Here is a 20,000-nt window from a genome sequence, read left to right as displayed (position 1 = left end):
TTTATCAAGCACCTCTCTCCAGGCTTAAACTCTAATGTTTCTTCGTCTCCTCTCTTTCTGGCCTAAGTGTTGTCTGGGCATGTATGAACTGTTGTGGTCACTTGGCTCTTTTCCTTACCTTCAATAGGTAGCCTTTATCACTCATGTTTTGTTTTTATTTTAAAGTTTTGAATTATTTTTAGCTGATTTTTTTTATTGGTAATAATTTGTACTTTTAACTTTCAATTTATCAAGTAAAATTTTAATTATTGCAGACTGATGATGTGTTGAAGCAACATGAAACGTTTCCCATATAAATAAAGCATGCTTCTTAGACTGCTGTCTTCCTGGGACTCCTGAATGTTTTATCAACGATTTTCCTGATTTTATATATATATATATATATATATATATATATATATATATATTTTTTATATATATACATATATACACTATATATATATAATTATATAATATAATATATATATATATATATTATAATATATATATTTATATATATATATATATATATACTATATGCACACGCACACACACGCACACAACACACACACACACACACACACATATATATATATATATATATATATATATATATATATATATATATATTATATATATAACACTGTTGCTGCTTGCAATGCATATCTCCTCTCAGTAACCATGAAATGTAAAAGTGTTTGCAATATTTTCAGATTCAGTATTATTTTTGCTTAGAATTGATATGTTCTAATAACAATAACGTATAATGTGAAATGAAGGAGAAATTAGCATTATCCGTTCGAAGCAGGAAATTGCTGTCATCACTCGAAATAAGAGAAGCTCAAATTCTCTTTTGTTTTGGAAATACGTCAATCATGTGTCTGCGATCGGTAACAAACCAATATTTTTCGTTTGCCTTACTTATAAAACCACGTGAAGATTCCATCATCTTTTGTAAAGATCGTTCTGGAGCATTCTATATAAGAATACGTCATCTATGGGAAGTGATGTCACTTAGTCTTTGCTTTCCATACAACGAGAGCATTTTTAGCTCATTCGGATATCAGAGACGATTCGCGATTGTTGTGTTTTTGGGAGCCTCTCTCTCTCTCTCTCTCTCTCTCTCTCTCTCTCTCTCTCTCTCTCCTCTCTCTCTCTCTCTCATATGAGAGAATTTTGATTTCACATTAACATAAAGATTTTATACTTAATGGTTGGTCACTTGTAAATTTTAGATTTGGTATTTCTTAGATTTATTTAATATTGCCGAGTGTTTATTTGTGGAATCTGAACAGACGTTGTAAAAGTGTGTAACAGGCGCCTCATGTGTAAGTGTTTATTGGTGATTCCGAAAAAGGCCTTCTAAAATTGGCATACCAAGGTAAGAGTTTTTTTTATTAAGTTCAGTGCACTAAACTTAAACACAAAAAGTACTTGAAATACTGACAGTAGTGTTTTTGCAATTTTGGTATTTTCCACATTTTTCTGTGTATACATTTACATTCACAATTTGATTAACTTAAATGTTTTCATTAATTAATCATTACAAATTTAATTGCGTTTAAAACTTTTGAATTATATTGCATTTACTTAGAATTCTTTCCAAGTTTTATTGTTGTTTTACACTTGTGAATTAATTTTCAAATTTTAGTTATTACTTAACACTTTGAACTTTACTTGATTAATTAATTTTCTTGATTTTTGTGATACATTGATTTTGATTTAATTTTACTTAATAATTAATTCAAGAATTAATTGAACTTTGTGTTGTTTTCGAATAATAGTAAATTTCCATGGGACTGTGAATTTCACTAATACATTTTGAGTTTGATAAATTTTTGTATTTAAAATTTTTATGAATGTTTTCTTTTTTTCACCAATATATTTAAGTTTGTTTAGGTAGGAATGGTAATTGAGTGGTAATTGAGCTGTTTTCCTTCAGCTTTGTTGAAGTGAGTTAGAATCAGGGAAATACTTAAACTTTTAAAAGTTGCTGATGGAGTGATGCCCTTTAATTGATTTAATTACATATAAGATTACCTCACACCTGTTTTAATGAGCTTAGTCTGATTTATAAGCTTTTAAGGGATCACGGTTGCCTTTAGAGTATTCAGTCGTATTTTATCTGTGATGAAAATTCAGTTGTCTGGCTGTTGTGAGGTAACTATTTTATGATTGGTAAGTGTAGTAACCAGATACTTGGCACTTGTCTATATATATATATATATATATATATATATATATATATATATATATATATATATATTTATTTGTGTGTGTGTGTGCGCGCGCGCTTGTCTGTGTATGAGTATGGTTATGCAAATATATAGTATATTATATGTATATATATATATAGTATATATATATATATATATAATATTTCATGTGTATATATATATATATATATATATATATATATATATATATATATATATATATATATATATATATATAGATATTATATATATAGGTAGGTGTAGTAAAACAGATTACTTAGCACTTGTCAATATATATATGTATATATATATATATATATATATATATATATAAATATATATATATATATATGTTGTAGGAAGCCCCACTAAAATTTGGAAAAAAGTTGAAAGTTTTTTTATTTAAGCTTTCAATTTTTCCAAATTTTAGTGGGCTTCCTACGACATAATAAAACACGGATACAGTGTTTAACTTTGTATATATATATATATATATATATATATATATATATATATATATATATATATATATTATATATATATAATGTGTGTGTGTGTGTGTGCATGTCTGTGTACGAGTATGGTTTTATATATATATATATATATATATATATATATATATATATATATATATATAAACGCTCCAAGAAGAGGTCCATTAGAAGACGAAACTGTTGGGCATTTTCTGACACATACCTTTTTCATGGGGAATACAACGGAATTACTATCACTTCGTGCCTAAGAAAATTACCAGTACCGTTTCATATGTGATATATACAGTATATATATTTAGTATTTATATAAATACACACACACACACACGCGCACACACACACACACACTATATATATATATATATATATATATATATATATATATATATATGAATCGTGAAAGTTTGGAACGTGATAAATCCATAAATAAAGTTATAAGCCACAAAGGAAAAATAAACAACGGAGTGTCTGCAAGATCTTTAGACATTCAACGTCCTTTACTCAGCACATAAACTGCTGAGTAAAGGACGTTGAACGTCGAAAGATCTTGCAGAAACTCCGCTGTTTATTTTTCCTTCGTGGCTTATATACCTTTATTTATATATATATATATATATATATATATATATATATATATATATATATATATATATACATACATACATATACTGCTATAAAAAAAACAAAAACAGAACTACTGCCAGCTTGAATATTCTCCATCAGAAACCCTTGTATAATTCTCGTGTCCTCGCCAATGCAATCAAACGAAATAACTTGCGTGAATAAACCACGTTATTCTTGATAATAGAAAAAAGGGACAAAGATGAAACCCACAAAAGATATGAAAATCATAATTTCTCCTAAGAGGACGTGCGGTAAGGCCAGGCAATCTTTTCAATTTGCAGGGAACAAAACATCATCCACAAGATCTGGGAGTAAACAGTCACAGTCCTCCTCCCCCTCCTCCTACTCCTCCATATTTTCCTTCATCCACCCAACTCGTGCGGTTAAGGCCAGGCAATTCTTTTCAATTTGCAGGGGGGAAACAAAACAATTCATCCACAAGATCTGGGAGTAAACAGTCACAGTCCTCCTCCCCCTCCTCCTACTCCTCCATATTTTCCTTCATCTCAACTTCTGGATGCTTGATTGAAATTGTCGTGTTTCTTTCAGGGAAGGTCCATGGAGAGAGAGAGAGAGAGAGAGATAGTGGATGTTGTGGTTGCCATCATATTGTCGTCAACCACGGCATTACTTTCGTCAATTAAATTTTATCTTTAGCATATTAAGGAAAGGTGTGATTTAAAAGTATGAATACAAAGTAATTTTACTTTAACGTCACCAGGACAATGGAGAAGTTTATGATTTTCATCCATATTTTAATTATTATTGTCTTGTAACTGCAACATTACTGTTTAGAAATTAATTGTTATTATTACTTATTTTTTCTTTTTTATATGTTGATTAAATGTAGAGGGAAGGTACCTCATGATTCCCTGATTACTTGGCCAAAATAATATTGCGCAGCCCAGTTTGTAAGGTCAAAAAGTCACAAAAAGGACAAGAAAGACATATGGATACGGGTCAAAAGAAAATAATCCTTGATTTACATTCAAATTATTCACCCAGGTTAACTGAATCAAAACAAATTCTAACAAGTTCCTTGAAATAGTTTCGTTACATCGTGACAATATTTGGCTTTGCGTCCGATGTATTCTGTGAGACTTTTCACTTAAATAAAAATAAAGCATTATTTGTCTGGCCTCTTCTTACTGAGTATTTGTGTTGTTTTAATCTGGTGTTAATTCTTAGCGGGTCTGACCTAAGCAAAATAAATAAAAATCCATACATGGAATTTTGTATCCAATATTGTTATCTTTTAGGGGGCTATTTTTTATAAGCACGTTTTTTACTTTATATGTGAAAGATGCATTTGTATTAAACTATTTTTTAAAAATGTTATAGCCTCAAATCCAATAAAATGTGGCAAACAAAGGGTGTTTGAGGGCCACCTCTTTTTTTTTTTCATTCCGATTTTTCATAGGTCTGAATAGCTTTATTATAACAAATATCCATGATATGGGATGGATAGCACAAATCTGTTCCTATTTTTCTGATTTTTTTAAATTATTGATCTAAAAACACAGGACTGACTAATTCGCAAGGCTAAAGAAATATTAATGAAAATACTGACATTTTTATATTTATATGATGCCCTGAATAATAGTGTACAAATGTCAAATTATTTGTCTTTTTCTTACAAATACTAAATTGAAAGTTAAAAGGTTCCCTTTTAATATAAATGCCCAAAAAAGGTAAACAATAATTTCTCTAACTCAGGGACTTGATCATTTAGTTGACCCAATATATTATTTACATCAAAACCTTTGGTTATGATGGTTTAAATATCATCAACATAATGGTACCATGTCACAGGAAAATGGAACACCTGGGTAATGAAGAAGCGTTAAAAAAATTCCATATATAAATTTGAAAGAACAGGCGATAGTGGGTTTCCCATTGCCATACCAAACGTTTGCTTAGAATATTCCCCATTGAAAATAAATTTACAGTCACATATGCATAATCCTATCTTAAATATATTTTCAATGGGGAATATACTAAGCAAACATTTGGTATGGCAATGGAAAACCCACTTTCGCCTGTTCTTTCAAATTTATATATGGAATTTTTTGAACGAAGAAGAACTCCTCTGTTATCCTCTCTGAGAAAAATGAGAGTCTAATGGGGGAGAGGTAGAATTCATATTATATATAAAATGATTATTTTGCCTTTTTGGAGTCCTATTTCTTCTGTCGGATCAGCGTTGTAAGTGCTGTAACCCTAAAACATGCTTCGTAAACCTGGAAATAATTTCTGATTAATATGAATGAAGAGTGCCGTAACCTCAAAACGTCGTAAGCCGAAACCATATTAAACTGGGGACTGCCTGTATGTATTAACAAAGCCCACCAAACAAACTATACATAGGCATATCATTGTATATATGTTCTTTGTTTATCTTTTAAAAACAGATGGCATCTTAATACTGTACAGTGTATTTAACAATTTATTATTGTAATTCTAATTTTAATTAACTATGGTTGTGTCTATATATCAGCAATGAGTCAGTACCATTCTGTTAGAGTTGGTTATTATTTCAACATGTGCAGTACAGGTATGGTACAAGTGATTGGTGCAATGAGTTACTGTACTGCTACTGCTGCAGCTTGGATTTAGACACGTGCATTTTATATAACCCTGTTATATGACCTTTCAACTTTTGAACCTTTAATAAACGATAACCAGAGAACAAGAATGATTTTAGTAACAACATATATTCTAAATAACAGTAATATGTAGGTAACGGGTATTGCCTGGTATTGGTATTGGCCAAAAAATTGATATCGGTGCATCCCTAATTTTTACAGTTTGTTCAAGCTACTTGCACTGTCCCTGCGCAAGCTATAGTCCTGTCCTGTTTCTGTCAGTCCCCCTGCTGCGACTCCAACTCCCTCTACCGATGACCAGGTATCTCCCCTAATGAGCCAGGCCTAAAGACAAGGAAATCACAGGTTTCCGAACTTTTGGACTTGGCGATCAACAAGGCACAGGCACTCCGGGAGGATATGAGAGCCTCCATAAAGCCACTTCCACTTGACCCCAACTCCCTCTTCTGGCGGAAGTTCTTTGAAGAGGTGACCGAAAACTGGGGGTGCCACTTAATATTGAGGTCCTCTCTGCTACACACCGGTTTATAAATGCCTCCAAAAAGGGAGTCATGAGGCCTTTGCATAGCCTGGTACCCCATACTATTGCAGAAGTGCCAGGGGATAGCCCAGCAGCTGCGGTTTCTGTTAGCCAGCCTGCAGCTACTCAAGCTTTTGTGCCATCTCCTGCACATTCAGACACTTACTGTGGCCCAGATGATGATGCTGCGGAAGGCACGGTTTGCGGGGTCCATAGTGATCTCCACCCTGAACGACCTTGGCAACCTGTCAGTTGACACCACCTTCCTTAACAATTTGCAGGCAATTCCCTACTTTTAATTTTATTTTTCATGGTTGTGTGGATGCATATATTTCATATATTTTTTGTATGCTTGTATTATATTTGTGTCATGTATTATTGTATGTGTGGATGTATATATTTTTTTTTATTTTTATATGTATGTTTTTGTTATGTATTACTATAAGGCTTTATAATAAATAAACATATTTGCAATATCATGTGTGGCTCTCTACTCCTTCCAATTACCAAGTATTGATGAGAATAATATATCATGGAATTGGAAAATTTCCTTTATTAAATTAACTGCAACAAATATAAGTCACAAATGAACTAAGAAAATTGTACCCGAAGAGACTATTTGAATATCATTACTGAATTATAAATAAATCCAAAGTACTATATGTGACATATAGGGAAAGAAACAAAAATACAACAGACATAAAAATATAAGCAAGTCGAATACAGTGTAACAAATATCGAAGAGAAGATAATTTAAAAAATATAGAATTATCATTTCAGAAAAAATCAATGTTAAATAATTATTACGAAGGGCTAAGTAAACTGGAATATAGTACACAAATAATATTGTAAGCCCTATATATACTGTATGTAACGTTTGTGGCATGTATTATTGTAAGTCTCTTATAAACACATTTATGCAATAACATGTCTGTCTGTCTACTTCCAATTACTAAGTTTTGGTGAGAAAAATGTCATGTAATGGAAAACTTTCTTTTATTAAATTACTACAACACACAAAGGTACACAAATGTTAAGTAAATATTGTAATTCGAACTAAATGCATGAACAAATATTTAAGTAAATACATTGAGTTAAACGATAAAGTATACAGGAAAGCAACTGAATCATGTTTTCCTGTCAATGGGCTAAGTCTTCAGGCGATGAAAAGTATTCTATCAGCATGTTCCGCTGTTCCTTTGCATCCCTGGTTGCAGTGTTGCTGGTCATGGTTGGAAGGGCTGTTCCTAAGGATGGGTCACTCCTCCAGCTATCAGGTATGATGGTATGTGTGACGGGGTGCTCCTGATCTCCTTCCTGTCTGCATGCATTTTTTCTTATAATTGTGTAGAACACTTGTGGCCAACACTAATGTCTCTTCACGGTCAAGCTTCAGGCATATTGCCATGTGGAATACTCTGAATTTGTTGGCAAGAATCCGGAAGGAGTTTTCCACCATCCTGCGTGTCCTACTTAACCTATAGTTGTATATTTGTTCTTCCTTGGATAGGCCTCTTTGGGGGTAGGGCTTCATAGGATAATTCTGCAGAGGGAGGACATCATCACCAACTAGGAATATTCCACAGGAGATCCATTTGGTTGACCTGGCAGGGCCTCAGGTTGGGGAAGATTTGCTTCCTGTTTCAACAGCCATTTCATCAGATGGGTTTGAGCAAATACACACCTCCGTCTGACTCTGACCCAGTGGCACCCACGTCGATGAATAGGAACTTGTATGAGACATCAGCAATGGTAAGTAATAAAGTAATGCCATGGAGTGGAACTTCTTGTACTTGAAATAATGCATACCGGCTTGGGGAGAGTTATGGAGCCTGATGTGTTTGCCATCTATAGCTCCAATTACGTGGGGGACGTTCCACTGTTTCTCAAACCCCCTGGCAACCTTCTGCCAAGCTGCAGGTTTTTGTAGCACCTGCCGTTACTCACCTCCGTAGGCAGCAACAATGGCCCTGCAGATCTCTGGTACAATGTAGCTAATTGTGTTCATGGCTACCCGGAATGAGTATTGTAGAATGTCAATTTTTTCTGAATGTAAGGTGTGACTCGTTCAACAATTTCATTGAAGAGGCCCCTGTCAATCCGAGTAAAATTCCTATACAGGTCTGGGGTTTTGGTTGACCAATCCATTACGTTGTCATAGTGGTCTTGCTCCATTCTTTTTTGCAGGTATGGCCATGCCCACAGACTCCTTTGCCATCTCTTTTTCTTCAGTGTGTGGCTTTCAGCAACCGTTGCAATCTCCAGCAATAACATGGTGTGCACATATTCGATGATGAATGGCAACATTTCTCTTCTATCCATACTTGCTATAGCTATAAGTATGCGATTTCAGCGGTATCCTCCATGTTGATTCACCAGGATGGTAGTGCGTGCTGATGCTGCAGTGCTATGTCAATGACTATCAACACACACATGCCACTCGGCCCTTTTATAGCTGGGTTTAACCCCCGCATTATGTGGGGACAGGACATCGTGAGGTTGACATAAGTCCGTAACGCACAACGTTACACATACTATATACCTACGTCGGTGTTGCATGCTCTGCCACGTACTACTTTTGACCCCACGTATGGCCACCATTTACATACGTTAGCATACATGCCCTTGATACGTGAATGTGTGAACTAAGCATTACCTGCAAATGGCTAATCTTAAGTATATGGCTAACCTGACAACTTTGTTATTGTGCCAATGATTTTATTGCCTTTCATTTTAAGAATTTCAGTGTCCTGGCAGATGCCAAAGAGATAAGATAAGGGGCATTTCATTTTGGCCTAGCTTTTATTATCTCACAAATTAGGCCCTAGATGAGTTATTCAAAGCTATCTATGTGAAGTGTCTACCCCAGAATATTAATACATTTTTTTCTTCAAATTGAGGTACTTCGTTGTTTTTACTTTAAAATATTAATCAAGATCATTGCTTTTTTCAGACTTAAAACAATTTTATTTTGTCTTTGAAATGTGTTTCATGCGAAGTTCCTACTTTAATATACTAATTAATGAAAATTTGTTTCCAACTGAGTTACTCTCTCTTTCAAGTAAATGCATTTCATGTGAATCTTCTTCAGTACTTTAAAATATTAATTAGTAAAAATTAATTGGATTTTTTCTTTAAAAGTCTTTGATTTTCTCTTATTTTAAATATGAATGATTTTGCTTGATATAGTACTATGCGTCCTTATAAAAATTTTAATTTTTTAATGTGTCCCTTGCACGGAAAAGTTTGCCCACCCCTGCTTTAATGTATCCTTCGTAATTCCATTTCTTTGTCGTTTTCTTTCCAGTTGAGTGAACCTTACTATCTCCAATCAAGATGGCGTCCTTCCGCCGACGTGGCCTTAGTTTGGATCAACTCGATACCAAAGGTAAGTGACGCAGTGTGTATGTATGTGTGTGTGTTTGTATGTGTAACATATCAGATTACGTGACAATGCACGTGACAAACATTTAACAAAAACCAGGTAACGGACCGAGTTTAATGACTGTATTATCTATGTCGGAATTCTCTGGTCTTGGGCAAGTCCGCTTTGTTTGCTTAGGACAAGATTCACTGTTGGCTTGTTATGTGCCGCTGAAGACAAACGTTGATCTGACGGTGCAAGTTTAATGCGTAGAGACGTTTGAAGGTCAGAGGTAGTAGTGCGTCGGGTATTTGGTACATAGAGTTGTTTTTATGTCGGAATAACATTAGGTGCAGTATTAGAAAATTCCTCCCCTACTCCTTTTTCGTACCTGAATGCTTTCAATTCCCATTGATCATTTTCTCCCTTCATCACATCCAGTCCTCCTCCTCTACCCGTGCACTTATTTTTTCTTTTCTCCCTCGTCTGTCGCCCTTCCTCCTCATTTTCCTACTCCCCTTTTGCTTTTCCCTCATCCTCCCCCCTCCTCCTTCCCCACATCGTTCCCAAATCATAATTCCCTTCCTTTTCTCCTAAAATAAAAGTAAAACTTACTGATGCAGATACCCAAGACACTGAAGAAGTGGAACGGAAACATACCATAGATAATCGTGATTATGTCAAGGAAGAAGAGATTACTAAGTCAGCAGTAATTGGTACAACAAGAACAAATGAAACAAGAAATATGCATGGTTACACAAGGGGCTGTGGTGATTGTTTCATTGAATTGTCTAGTAATAACGAAAACATAACAAAAGATGGTTTAACAATCATTTTAAGAAATGTTATGAAGTATAGGAAAAAGGAAAACCACTGGTTACAGCAATCATGAAAAAGGTTGCGTGTGCATTGATCACTCAATATACAGAAAAACAAATGAATGTCATGAGTAAATTATTTGAAAAAATTTTAGTTGATAATGCAAGAGAAAAAAAAACTCGACTGGTATAAACATAATATTTTCAGTAACTATATTAGACAGTGGAGCGTAAGTGGTCTACAGACCAGATCACATCTAGGAGACTGGATATTAACCAGTGATATTTTGTTTACGACATAAATATACCTTAGCATCAGCATCACGAGAGTAAGAATGAAATTTAGGCACATCCATATAATGTGTACATACCAAAGTAATCTATGACAAAGTACCTGTAAAGCCGACTTGCAAATTCAGGTTAAAATCCGAATAGAAAAACGATAGTTATGTGAATTATAATTTATACAAACACCCTAATAAAAATTACGCCATTGATAAACTAGTAGGTGATTTTAATACTCACAATGCGATATGGGGTTATAATTGTTTAAACTCAAAGGTAGCAGGAAGTAAGGTGGAATAATTTGTTGATTCAAATGACATGTGCTGTATAAATGATGGCGAAATCTGCACATATTAAAAAACACGTGGAACATTTTCCTCAGTAGACTTAACACAGATTAGATTGGAATACAGTTGATGACTTGTATACCAGTGACCATTTCCTGTAAAACATGTCCCTCACTATAACATTTATAAAGCAAATTTCCCAACATTTGAATATTTAATTGATCATAATGAACTAACAAATTTCTTGTTCATTTCATTAAAAATGCTGCTGATAAAGCAATGCTGCTGATAAAGCAATATCTAAATTAAAACCTTTTACAGCAAAACACAAAGTTCCATGGTGGCCTGATAAGCTAACAGAATTGATGGATATAAAACACTCAGTAGGGAGACGACTAGATAATTTAAATAAATAATTTAACAAAATGAATAAAACATCACCAATATTAGAAGAAAATCTACGAAAAATTAATATTATTATTATTATTATTATTATTATTATTATTATTATTATTATTATTATTATTATTATTATTATTATTATTATTATTATTATTATTATAAATTGATACATTAACATTAAAACCCCTGTACAGCAAAATATCTACAAAACTTAAAAATGAAATAATTCAAGGAAGAGTCATTTCATCGAGGAAATATGTATCAGATCTCTCTAATAATACTCCTATACAAAAAATATGGGGAAAAATAAGGAAAATAAGTAATGTAATCGGCGAAAATTTACTAAGGGTAAGTAGTACTAAAAATTTAGATGAACATTTCTGCACAAGGAAAAATAATATAAAGTTTGAAGCAATAGAAGATATATATTATAATGGAAAATTTATTATGGAGGAATACGCTATGTTGAACAGCAGTAAATCTCCTCCTGGAGGTGCCAATATTTGTGAAGCTGTAATAATTCCTAATGTAAATAATTTCAGACCAGTTTCTCTAACAAGTTACTTATGCAGATTAGTAGAGAAAATGGTAAATGCTCGACTGGCGTGGAACAGTCAAGAAAATAAAATTAGGACACCCACTCAGTTTGGGTCATAGTAGAACAGATCTGCATTGGATTCTCTATCCAACTTAGAAGACCACATACGCAAAGGATTTGAACGAAGAAAAATTAGTATAGCTGTATTTTTTGACATTAAAAAGGCTTATGCTACTACATGGAGATACGCAACATTAAAAACGTTACATAAGAACAACATCCGTGGACATTTTCCTAGGGTTATCCAAAACTTTGACAGATTGCAGTTTTCAGGTGAGAATGGATGATGTTTTGTCCAGAGCATTTCTACTTGAAGATGGTGTTCCACAAGGAAGCGTTCTTAGTGGCACGCTGTTTACTTTAGCAATAAATGATCTCAGTAATAATCTACCTACCGGAGTTAAAAGTAACATGTATATGGATGATTTTGCCGTATATTATTCAGCACCTCAAATAAAACATAGTAAAAATTGATGAATGGGCCTTATCTGTAGGCTTTGAATTTTCCTTAGATAAAATTGAAGTATAGATGTTTTATAAAAATAAGAAGTGGAAAAAAAGTGAAGTAATGGATTAAAAAATCAGAAACCATAGCATACCAATCGGCTAAACACCAAAATGTTGGGATTAGTTTTTGATACTCACTTAAACTAAGCCCACATAATATACATGAAATCAAAATGTAAAAGATCATTAAATCTAACTAGAAAACTATCGAACACTACTTGGGAAGCCGATAGACATACCCTTACTCTTACTTTACTGTATAAAGCAACAGTGCAGTCTATCATTCATTATGGAAGGGAAATATATGGCTTAGCATCAGACGCAATGCTGAAAGCGTTAGACCCAGTTCAAAATGAGGGCCTTAGAATAAGTTCAGGAGCCTTTAGATCATCATCAAAGTCATCTTTACACGCCGAATGTGGCGAAATACCTCTATCTCTGCATAGAGAGTTATAGTAGCAATGAAGAGTGCTCTGAGAATTCAAACAAGTGATTCTCTGATCAAAAAATGATTTGAATTAAGAGATACATCTAATTTCTCAATTAGATCTAGAAGATTGTTCGAGTCACTGAATATAAATATACGACTACCTTCAATAGGAAAATTTCTTCCTCCTTGGAATATGAATAAAATAAAAAATTGCACACACTTAAAATATTTATCAAAAAGGTTCCCATATATCCCAGAACACCATAGACGGCATACAATAGAGCATATAAGCCGAAAAGGTCCACATTACCATTATACACGGATGGATCTAAATCAGAACACGGAGTGGTGTGTGCTGCAATATCCCAAGACAAAACGTATCAGTTCTCTCTACCTGGTAATGCCTCTGTATTTATTTACAGCTGAGTTGTGTGCAATAGCATCAAGTATTGAAATAATTAAAGAAACCTTTTTAACTTATGATTTATAGCGACTCCAGAAGCGCTTTAGAAGCCATTCAAAATTACAATCCAAAATACAATATTGTACAACTATTAAAGTTTTCACTCCTAAGTTGTACAATAATAAGGAAAATATTAAAATATGTTGGATCCTTGCCCACGTAGGGAGTAAAGGAAACGAAGAGGCTGATTTAGCAGATAAAGAGGCAGTACACATGACGAACAAATGTAAACATTCCTATTTGTGAGTATTTAAGATATATTGAGTTCATCATATCTGTGTGAGAGAGAGATAGAGAGAGTGGAAGTAACTCTGACGTGTCTTCGAATAGGCCATACTTGTTTGACACATGGGCACTGAACAGTCCACACGGCCCCCTCGTGAATGCTCAGAGTGCAAAGTGTTGATAACAGTCAAACATGTATTGTGTGACTGTCCAAAATATAACTAACAGCGATGATTAAATTCTGAAAATAAATTGATGAGGGAAATCTTTATCAGAATCTTTTACATTTTTAGTAAATCCGATTTTAATGTTCATGAGGAACTGACTTAATTAATGAAGTATAAAAATAACCAAATAATAAAAATATGAAAACTTTCAGGGCGTTTAATGAATTTTAAAACTACAAAACTTTAAAATGCTTTTTAACTTATTCTGAATTTTAAGTGTATTTATTGTGTGAGAGCATTTGCCTTTGTGCTGTTTTTTTTCTTCCTCTTCTCTTCTCATGGCATTTCTTACTTGTCCATTCCGGCCTTTCATTCCCGTGACGCTTTCATCTTCCCCTTCTGATAACTTTAGTCTTACTTCACGTCCTTTTGAGATACTAAGGGTCGCCCATCAATATTAGATTCTTTCGCCTGGCCTCACAAACAAATAGTGTCTACTATGTCTGTACCTCCAGTTAGAGCTGCTCTGACAGGCAGAGTCTGCTATGACTATCCATCCAGTTAGAACTGCGCAGACTGGACGCTGATAATGTTATTTAAAGATGGCCAAGGAGACAAATATTTGGACTTCCCTACAGGCGATCATGGATAAAATAAGTACTGCATACTTCTCTCTCTCTCTCTCTCTCTCTCTCTCTCTATTTGATAGCGGTTATGTTTTAGGTAGTTTAATTAGCCTTCACCATTAAAAAACTGTTTTATGCTGTTATTCAAGGTCCAGTTCCTATGAGAAGACTTGACGTCATAGGTGCAACAGATTGTCATATTTTCCAATCAACCGGTTCAACGTATGACAGAATAACTTGAGTGTTACCTTAAATAACGACGTCATCAAGATGAGCATAAACACCCTTTAGACTATTCATTCAAATGTTATTATCAATAATCCTTTGAAAAGCCGCTACTCCAATGGTGAGACCGAAACATAACCTGGTAAATTGATTAAGGCCTCCGTCTGCTTCAGAATATGTACAGGGTCGATCCTCTTCCTCCGCTAAAGGGACCAGATGATAGGCACTATTTAAATCCGCGGAATTGAAGACTGTATTTGGCAGTTTCATTGCTTAGGTCATCTATGTTAGTATATGCATCTAAGTAGCTGTATTTATTAATAGTCTCCGAATAATCGACAACCATATGTATCTTTATTTCTGTTGTGAGCAGCAACCACTTGAGCACGCCATGGTGATATATTACTTTCAATTACACCATTAAGAAAACGCCCGATTTCTGTCCTTATGAACTGTGCATCTGAAGTACAGTATCGCCTTGATTTTACTCCAATTGGATGACAGGGGAAAGATTACAGAGTACTCTATGGGGCATAATTGCTAGCGTTGCTAAAGGAAATAATTCTAATTTAGGCTGAGAGCCACCATATGACAATCTTACACTAGAATCGCGCCTGCACAAAGCCCAGGAGGCACAAGAAAGTTAACATAGGAATACTCACGCCCTTCGACTACTATGTCAGCATTGCAAGAGCAGCTTACATGCGACACAAAATCAGTAGCCATTGGAATAATTCCTGAGTAAGGAGTTACGGGTAATTGTGTATTTTTCAGAATGGTATCGCTAATGAAATTTCTAACTCCCAGTGTCAACCAGGGTATTGAAGCGAGTTGCAGTACTCTAGCTTGATCAGCAGCATCAGTTAACGTAAGCGTTCTATTTTCAAGCAATCTCGTTCGAATATCTTGAGAGGAAATCACAGAAATAAAACAGTCACGAATATTTTCATCTGTATATACCTTTGAGGAAACGCTCGTAAAATTCCAGTCGATGCTAAGCTTAAGTAGAGCACGTCAATACTCTTCGATGATTTTTGGAGATGTCTGCCGACGAGTGGCGAGACGATGTCGAGTTAAGTATATCTTACTTTATCCAGACCACTTGGCTGATTAACAACTCTCCTAGGGCTGGCCCGAAGGATTAGATATTTTTACTTGGCTAGGAATCAGTTAGTTACTTAGTATCGTGGGATCCAAACCAGTTTATATCGAGAAATGAATTTCTATCACCAGAAGTAAATTCCTCTGATTTCGTGTTGGCAGTGCAGGGAATCGAACCCGAACACTGAGATCGGTAGTCGAGCATGTAGCGATGTCGAGAAGCAACTTTGTAGGTAGGCTGTATAACAAAGCCTTTATCAATTGCACAATCAGATACAGGTTCAAAGTTCTCAGGTGATAATGCATTTGTAAGCATACCAAAAATGAGCGTCGTCAGTTCTTTTAGCATTTTTGTATCGTGAAAGGATGAACAGCCAATGAATGAATACTCCAGCAGCATCTGGAGTGATAACAGTCCATAGGTGGAGGGAAAAGTCTCCCCAAGTGGCAGATGAGCCTTTATCTCTTAAGGCCGGTTGCAATTCACTTTTGCTACTGTACAGTGCCGGTAAATGAAAATTGCAACATTCTCACAGTGGGCATTGGATATGCAGCTCCATATCCCGTATCGTTCTTTCAAAGTTAATTTTAGAAGATATATATATATATATACATATATATATATATATATATATAATATATATATATATATATATATATATATATATATATATATATATATATATTTGTGTGTGTGTGTGTGTAATTTTTTTTCAGTGCCTTAGCAAAATGATTGTGTAGGAATATTGTGAGACTAGGAAATGCATTTCCACAGTGGACATTTAGATACTATTATATAGATATTGAATTTCTTACTGCCATCGCAACCCAGCTGCTGCCTGCTAATTTTCACACAGCTCGTTTTCGTCAATTATCACTATAGTGCAGCGAAGTCAGGTTGTATGATTCCGGTTTACTTTTCACTAATTCTATTAACATTTCATCTGAAATCACAAACTAAAAGTAAGTTTTGTAGATTAATTTTGTTCAGTTTGCCCTTATGTTTATGCTGGCAGTTTGCATTGTCCTTATATCAGTGATAAATAAAATGAAAACTATTTTAATAATTTACTAAACTTTGTATGATCCCATGGTGGTGTTTTCTTTTCATTATTCATACGACAAAGGATAACACAACCAGCTTTCATGAGGGCTGAATCTCGACTGGAGTGGAGCAGGACCGTGGCAACTGTGTCCACACTGATGTTCACTGTCTGCTTCGCTCCTCTCTCGCTTCAGTCAAGATAACTTTTGAAGGGACCGTGACCGGAGCAAGAGCGGACCTTGAGCGCCAGTATGCATGCTTCCATCAGGTCTGGTCAATCTCGCGGATTAAAAGAATAAATCTTTCGGCCCAGACATGAGAAAATGTCATTTTCCCATGAAATGATAAAACCTATGGGTTCTTGTCAATATTTGTCTCTTCTTGAGGCTATTTCGAACCCACGAGAGGAAGAAATTATCATCAACTAAAAATTTCCCTTTCGGTTAATATTGTATATGAAAATATATTAATTCCGAGGCAGAGCGAATTGGATATTAATGACATTATATACATATATTATATGTCATGTATATATATTATATATATATCTATATATATGTATATATATATTATACATATATATATATATATATATATATATATATATATATATATATATATATCTAAATATATTATATTGTATGAAAATAGTCTAATGTTCACTGCGGAAAGGCATGTCCTAGTCTCACTAAACTATATTTTTATACAGTTATGTTTGCATACTTAAACTTTAATAATTTTGCCAAAGCACTGGAAAAGAAATTTCATATATATTTAATAATAGAAGAAAGAAACTAAACATTATGTATAATAATAGCATAATTTCCACTGCGGAAATGCATTTCTTAGTCTCACTAAACAATATTCCTATACAATTATGTTGTTTAATTTCATTTTATCATTTTGCCAAGACACTTAACCAACTGGGGAGTTTAAATAATCTTTCATCTTTTCTCTTACCCCAAAGGCCACTGTTGTACCATTTCCCCCTCTTAATTCCTCTCATTGGACGTAATCCGTTTGATGAAGGCATGGCAACAGTATCTCATATTGCAACAATGTTTGGGTGTATCAGATTGTGAAGTATGCATGTTGTTGTAATGATTACATTAACATAAGAAGGAACAGCTTTTAAGTTTCCTTAAATAAATTCTGAAGGTTTGCACTAGAATACTAAATGTACACCCAACTATCCTCCTGGCTCTAAATAGTCTTATGATTAAAAATCCTTTTTTCCACATTGTGGTCAGTCTGTGAACCTGGGTAGGTCCTCATTAAATTTCTCTTCAGAGGGAAGCCTCTTCCCCCACTATAACATCGTATGGTGCAAACACATCTGTGCTGCCTTTCTTCTTCATCCTCGTCAAGTCCAGACCGATAGTGTGAATCAAGCCTAAATCTGAAGGACAGTTACTGAACCTAGAAATATTAGAATGGCTACTCTCCGAAGAATGTAGTTTTGATCTGCTGACCTGTTTAGTGTTATTTGTCAACATGTGTTCTCTTTGGATCTAGGCAGCTGAAATGATTTTTGGTGACCTTGGAGGATGTTGAAATATACACAACATATTCATAAACACAGAGGGTATGTGTTTTTAATTTATTTTTTTTAAGTAGAGAACCATAAATAAACACAATTTACTATTCGTACATAGTGATTTCTAATCACCGATTTAGACGCGTAGTCCATTTCACATGAATTATCAAGTATTGTTACTTACAGATAGATATTCTCGCTCTCTCTCTCTCTCTCTCTCTCTCTCTCTCTCTCTCTCTCTCTCTCTCTCTCTCTCTCTCTCTCATATTTTTAAGGAAGAAAGAAAAGCTGTATTCTCTCTTTCGCTTTAATGCCATCGTCCTACGTTCGTTTTCACTGTTTTCTTTAAAAAAATCCTATCGTTGCTATGGGATGTAATCACTGGTTAGTATTATTATTATTATTATTATTATTATTATTATTATTATTTCGTTTGCGCCTGAACGTGATGTTTTATCGACTTCGTTAAAGACCTCCTCCATTTATTCAGAGCGTTTGGTGTGTGATAAGGAAGTTATTATTGGAAAAACATGTGGTACTTCAATTTCCCTTTTTTTTTCTTCTTATTTTTTTCAATTTACCTTAGTTGTTAAGGCTGTTTATGTGTCAGTATTTAAGAAAAAATAATATCCTGTTGTCACCAATTTTTTTTTATAATATTTGGGTGTACTTTGCTTTCATAAAATAACAGCTTAAAAGATATTCCCCATTCGTTCAAAAACCTTCTTTGTATTGATGTGGCATACAGAAAAAAAACACGCTATTGATTGGATCTCCATTAAAAATTTGCTTTATTCTAGTAAGATCTTGACAAGACTGTGAAATATTAGTCTAACAATGTATAAGCTAAATGAATCGTTGAAAAAGAAATATGCAAACTGTACAGATTTAATCACATTTTGATGTGCTGTGGTGGCGGGGAAGGGGTGGGGTGGGGTGGGGTGGGGTGGGGTGGGGTGGGGTGGGGTCGGAAGAGTCTTAAGTCTCTCTCTCTGCTCTGGGTCCCTGTTGGTTCAGAAATCACCATTGGACTTGCCGAGGATGAAGAAGGAAGACAGCACAGATGTGCTTGCACCATACGATGTTATAGTGAGGGAAGAGGCTTTCCTTCTGAGGAGAAATTTAATGAGGACCTACCAAGGTTCAAAGACTGAACATAATGTGGAAAAAAGGATTTTTAATCATAAGACTATCTAGAGCCAGGAGGATAGTTGGGTGTACATTTAGTATTCTAGTGCAAACCTTCAGAATTTATTTAAGGAAACCTAAAGCTATGCCTTCTTATGCTAATGTAATCATTACAACAACATGCATACTTCACGATCTGATACGCCCAAACATTGTTGCAATATGAGATAACTGATGTCATGCCTCCATCAAACGCAGTACGTCCAACGAGAGGAATTAAGAGGGGGAAATGGGACAACAGAGGCCTTTGGGGTGAGAGAAAGGCTAAAAGATTATATAAACTCCCAAGTTGG

At 34.4% G+C, this 20,000-nt stretch overlaps 1 protein-coding gene across 1 annotated transcript in view; it reads left to right on the top strand.

The window, feature by feature from the left end:
- The first annotated feature begins 9,740 nt into the window (after positions 1-9,740).
- Positions 9,741-20,000, top strand: part of LOC135214193 (uncharacterized) — a 663,437-nt gene continuing 653,177 nt past the window's right edge. The window contains exon 1 of the mRNA XM_064248261.1: positions 9,741-9,827. Coding sequence (XP_064104331.1) covers positions 9,776-9,827 — 52 coding nt within the window. The 5' untranslated portion in view covers positions 9,741-9,775. The remainder of the gene's footprint in view (positions 9,828-20,000) is intronic.

This window comes from Macrobrachium nipponense, chromosome 45 (assembly GCF_015104395.2).
Source record: "Macrobrachium nipponense isolate FS-2020 chromosome 45, ASM1510439v2, whole genome shotgun sequence".
Classification (NCBI taxonomy): Eukaryota; Metazoa; Arthropoda; class Malacostraca; order Decapoda; family Palaemonidae; genus Macrobrachium; species Macrobrachium nipponense.
Note: the sequence above shows the minus strand (reverse complement) of the source record. Positions and strands in the feature narration are given on the sequence as shown.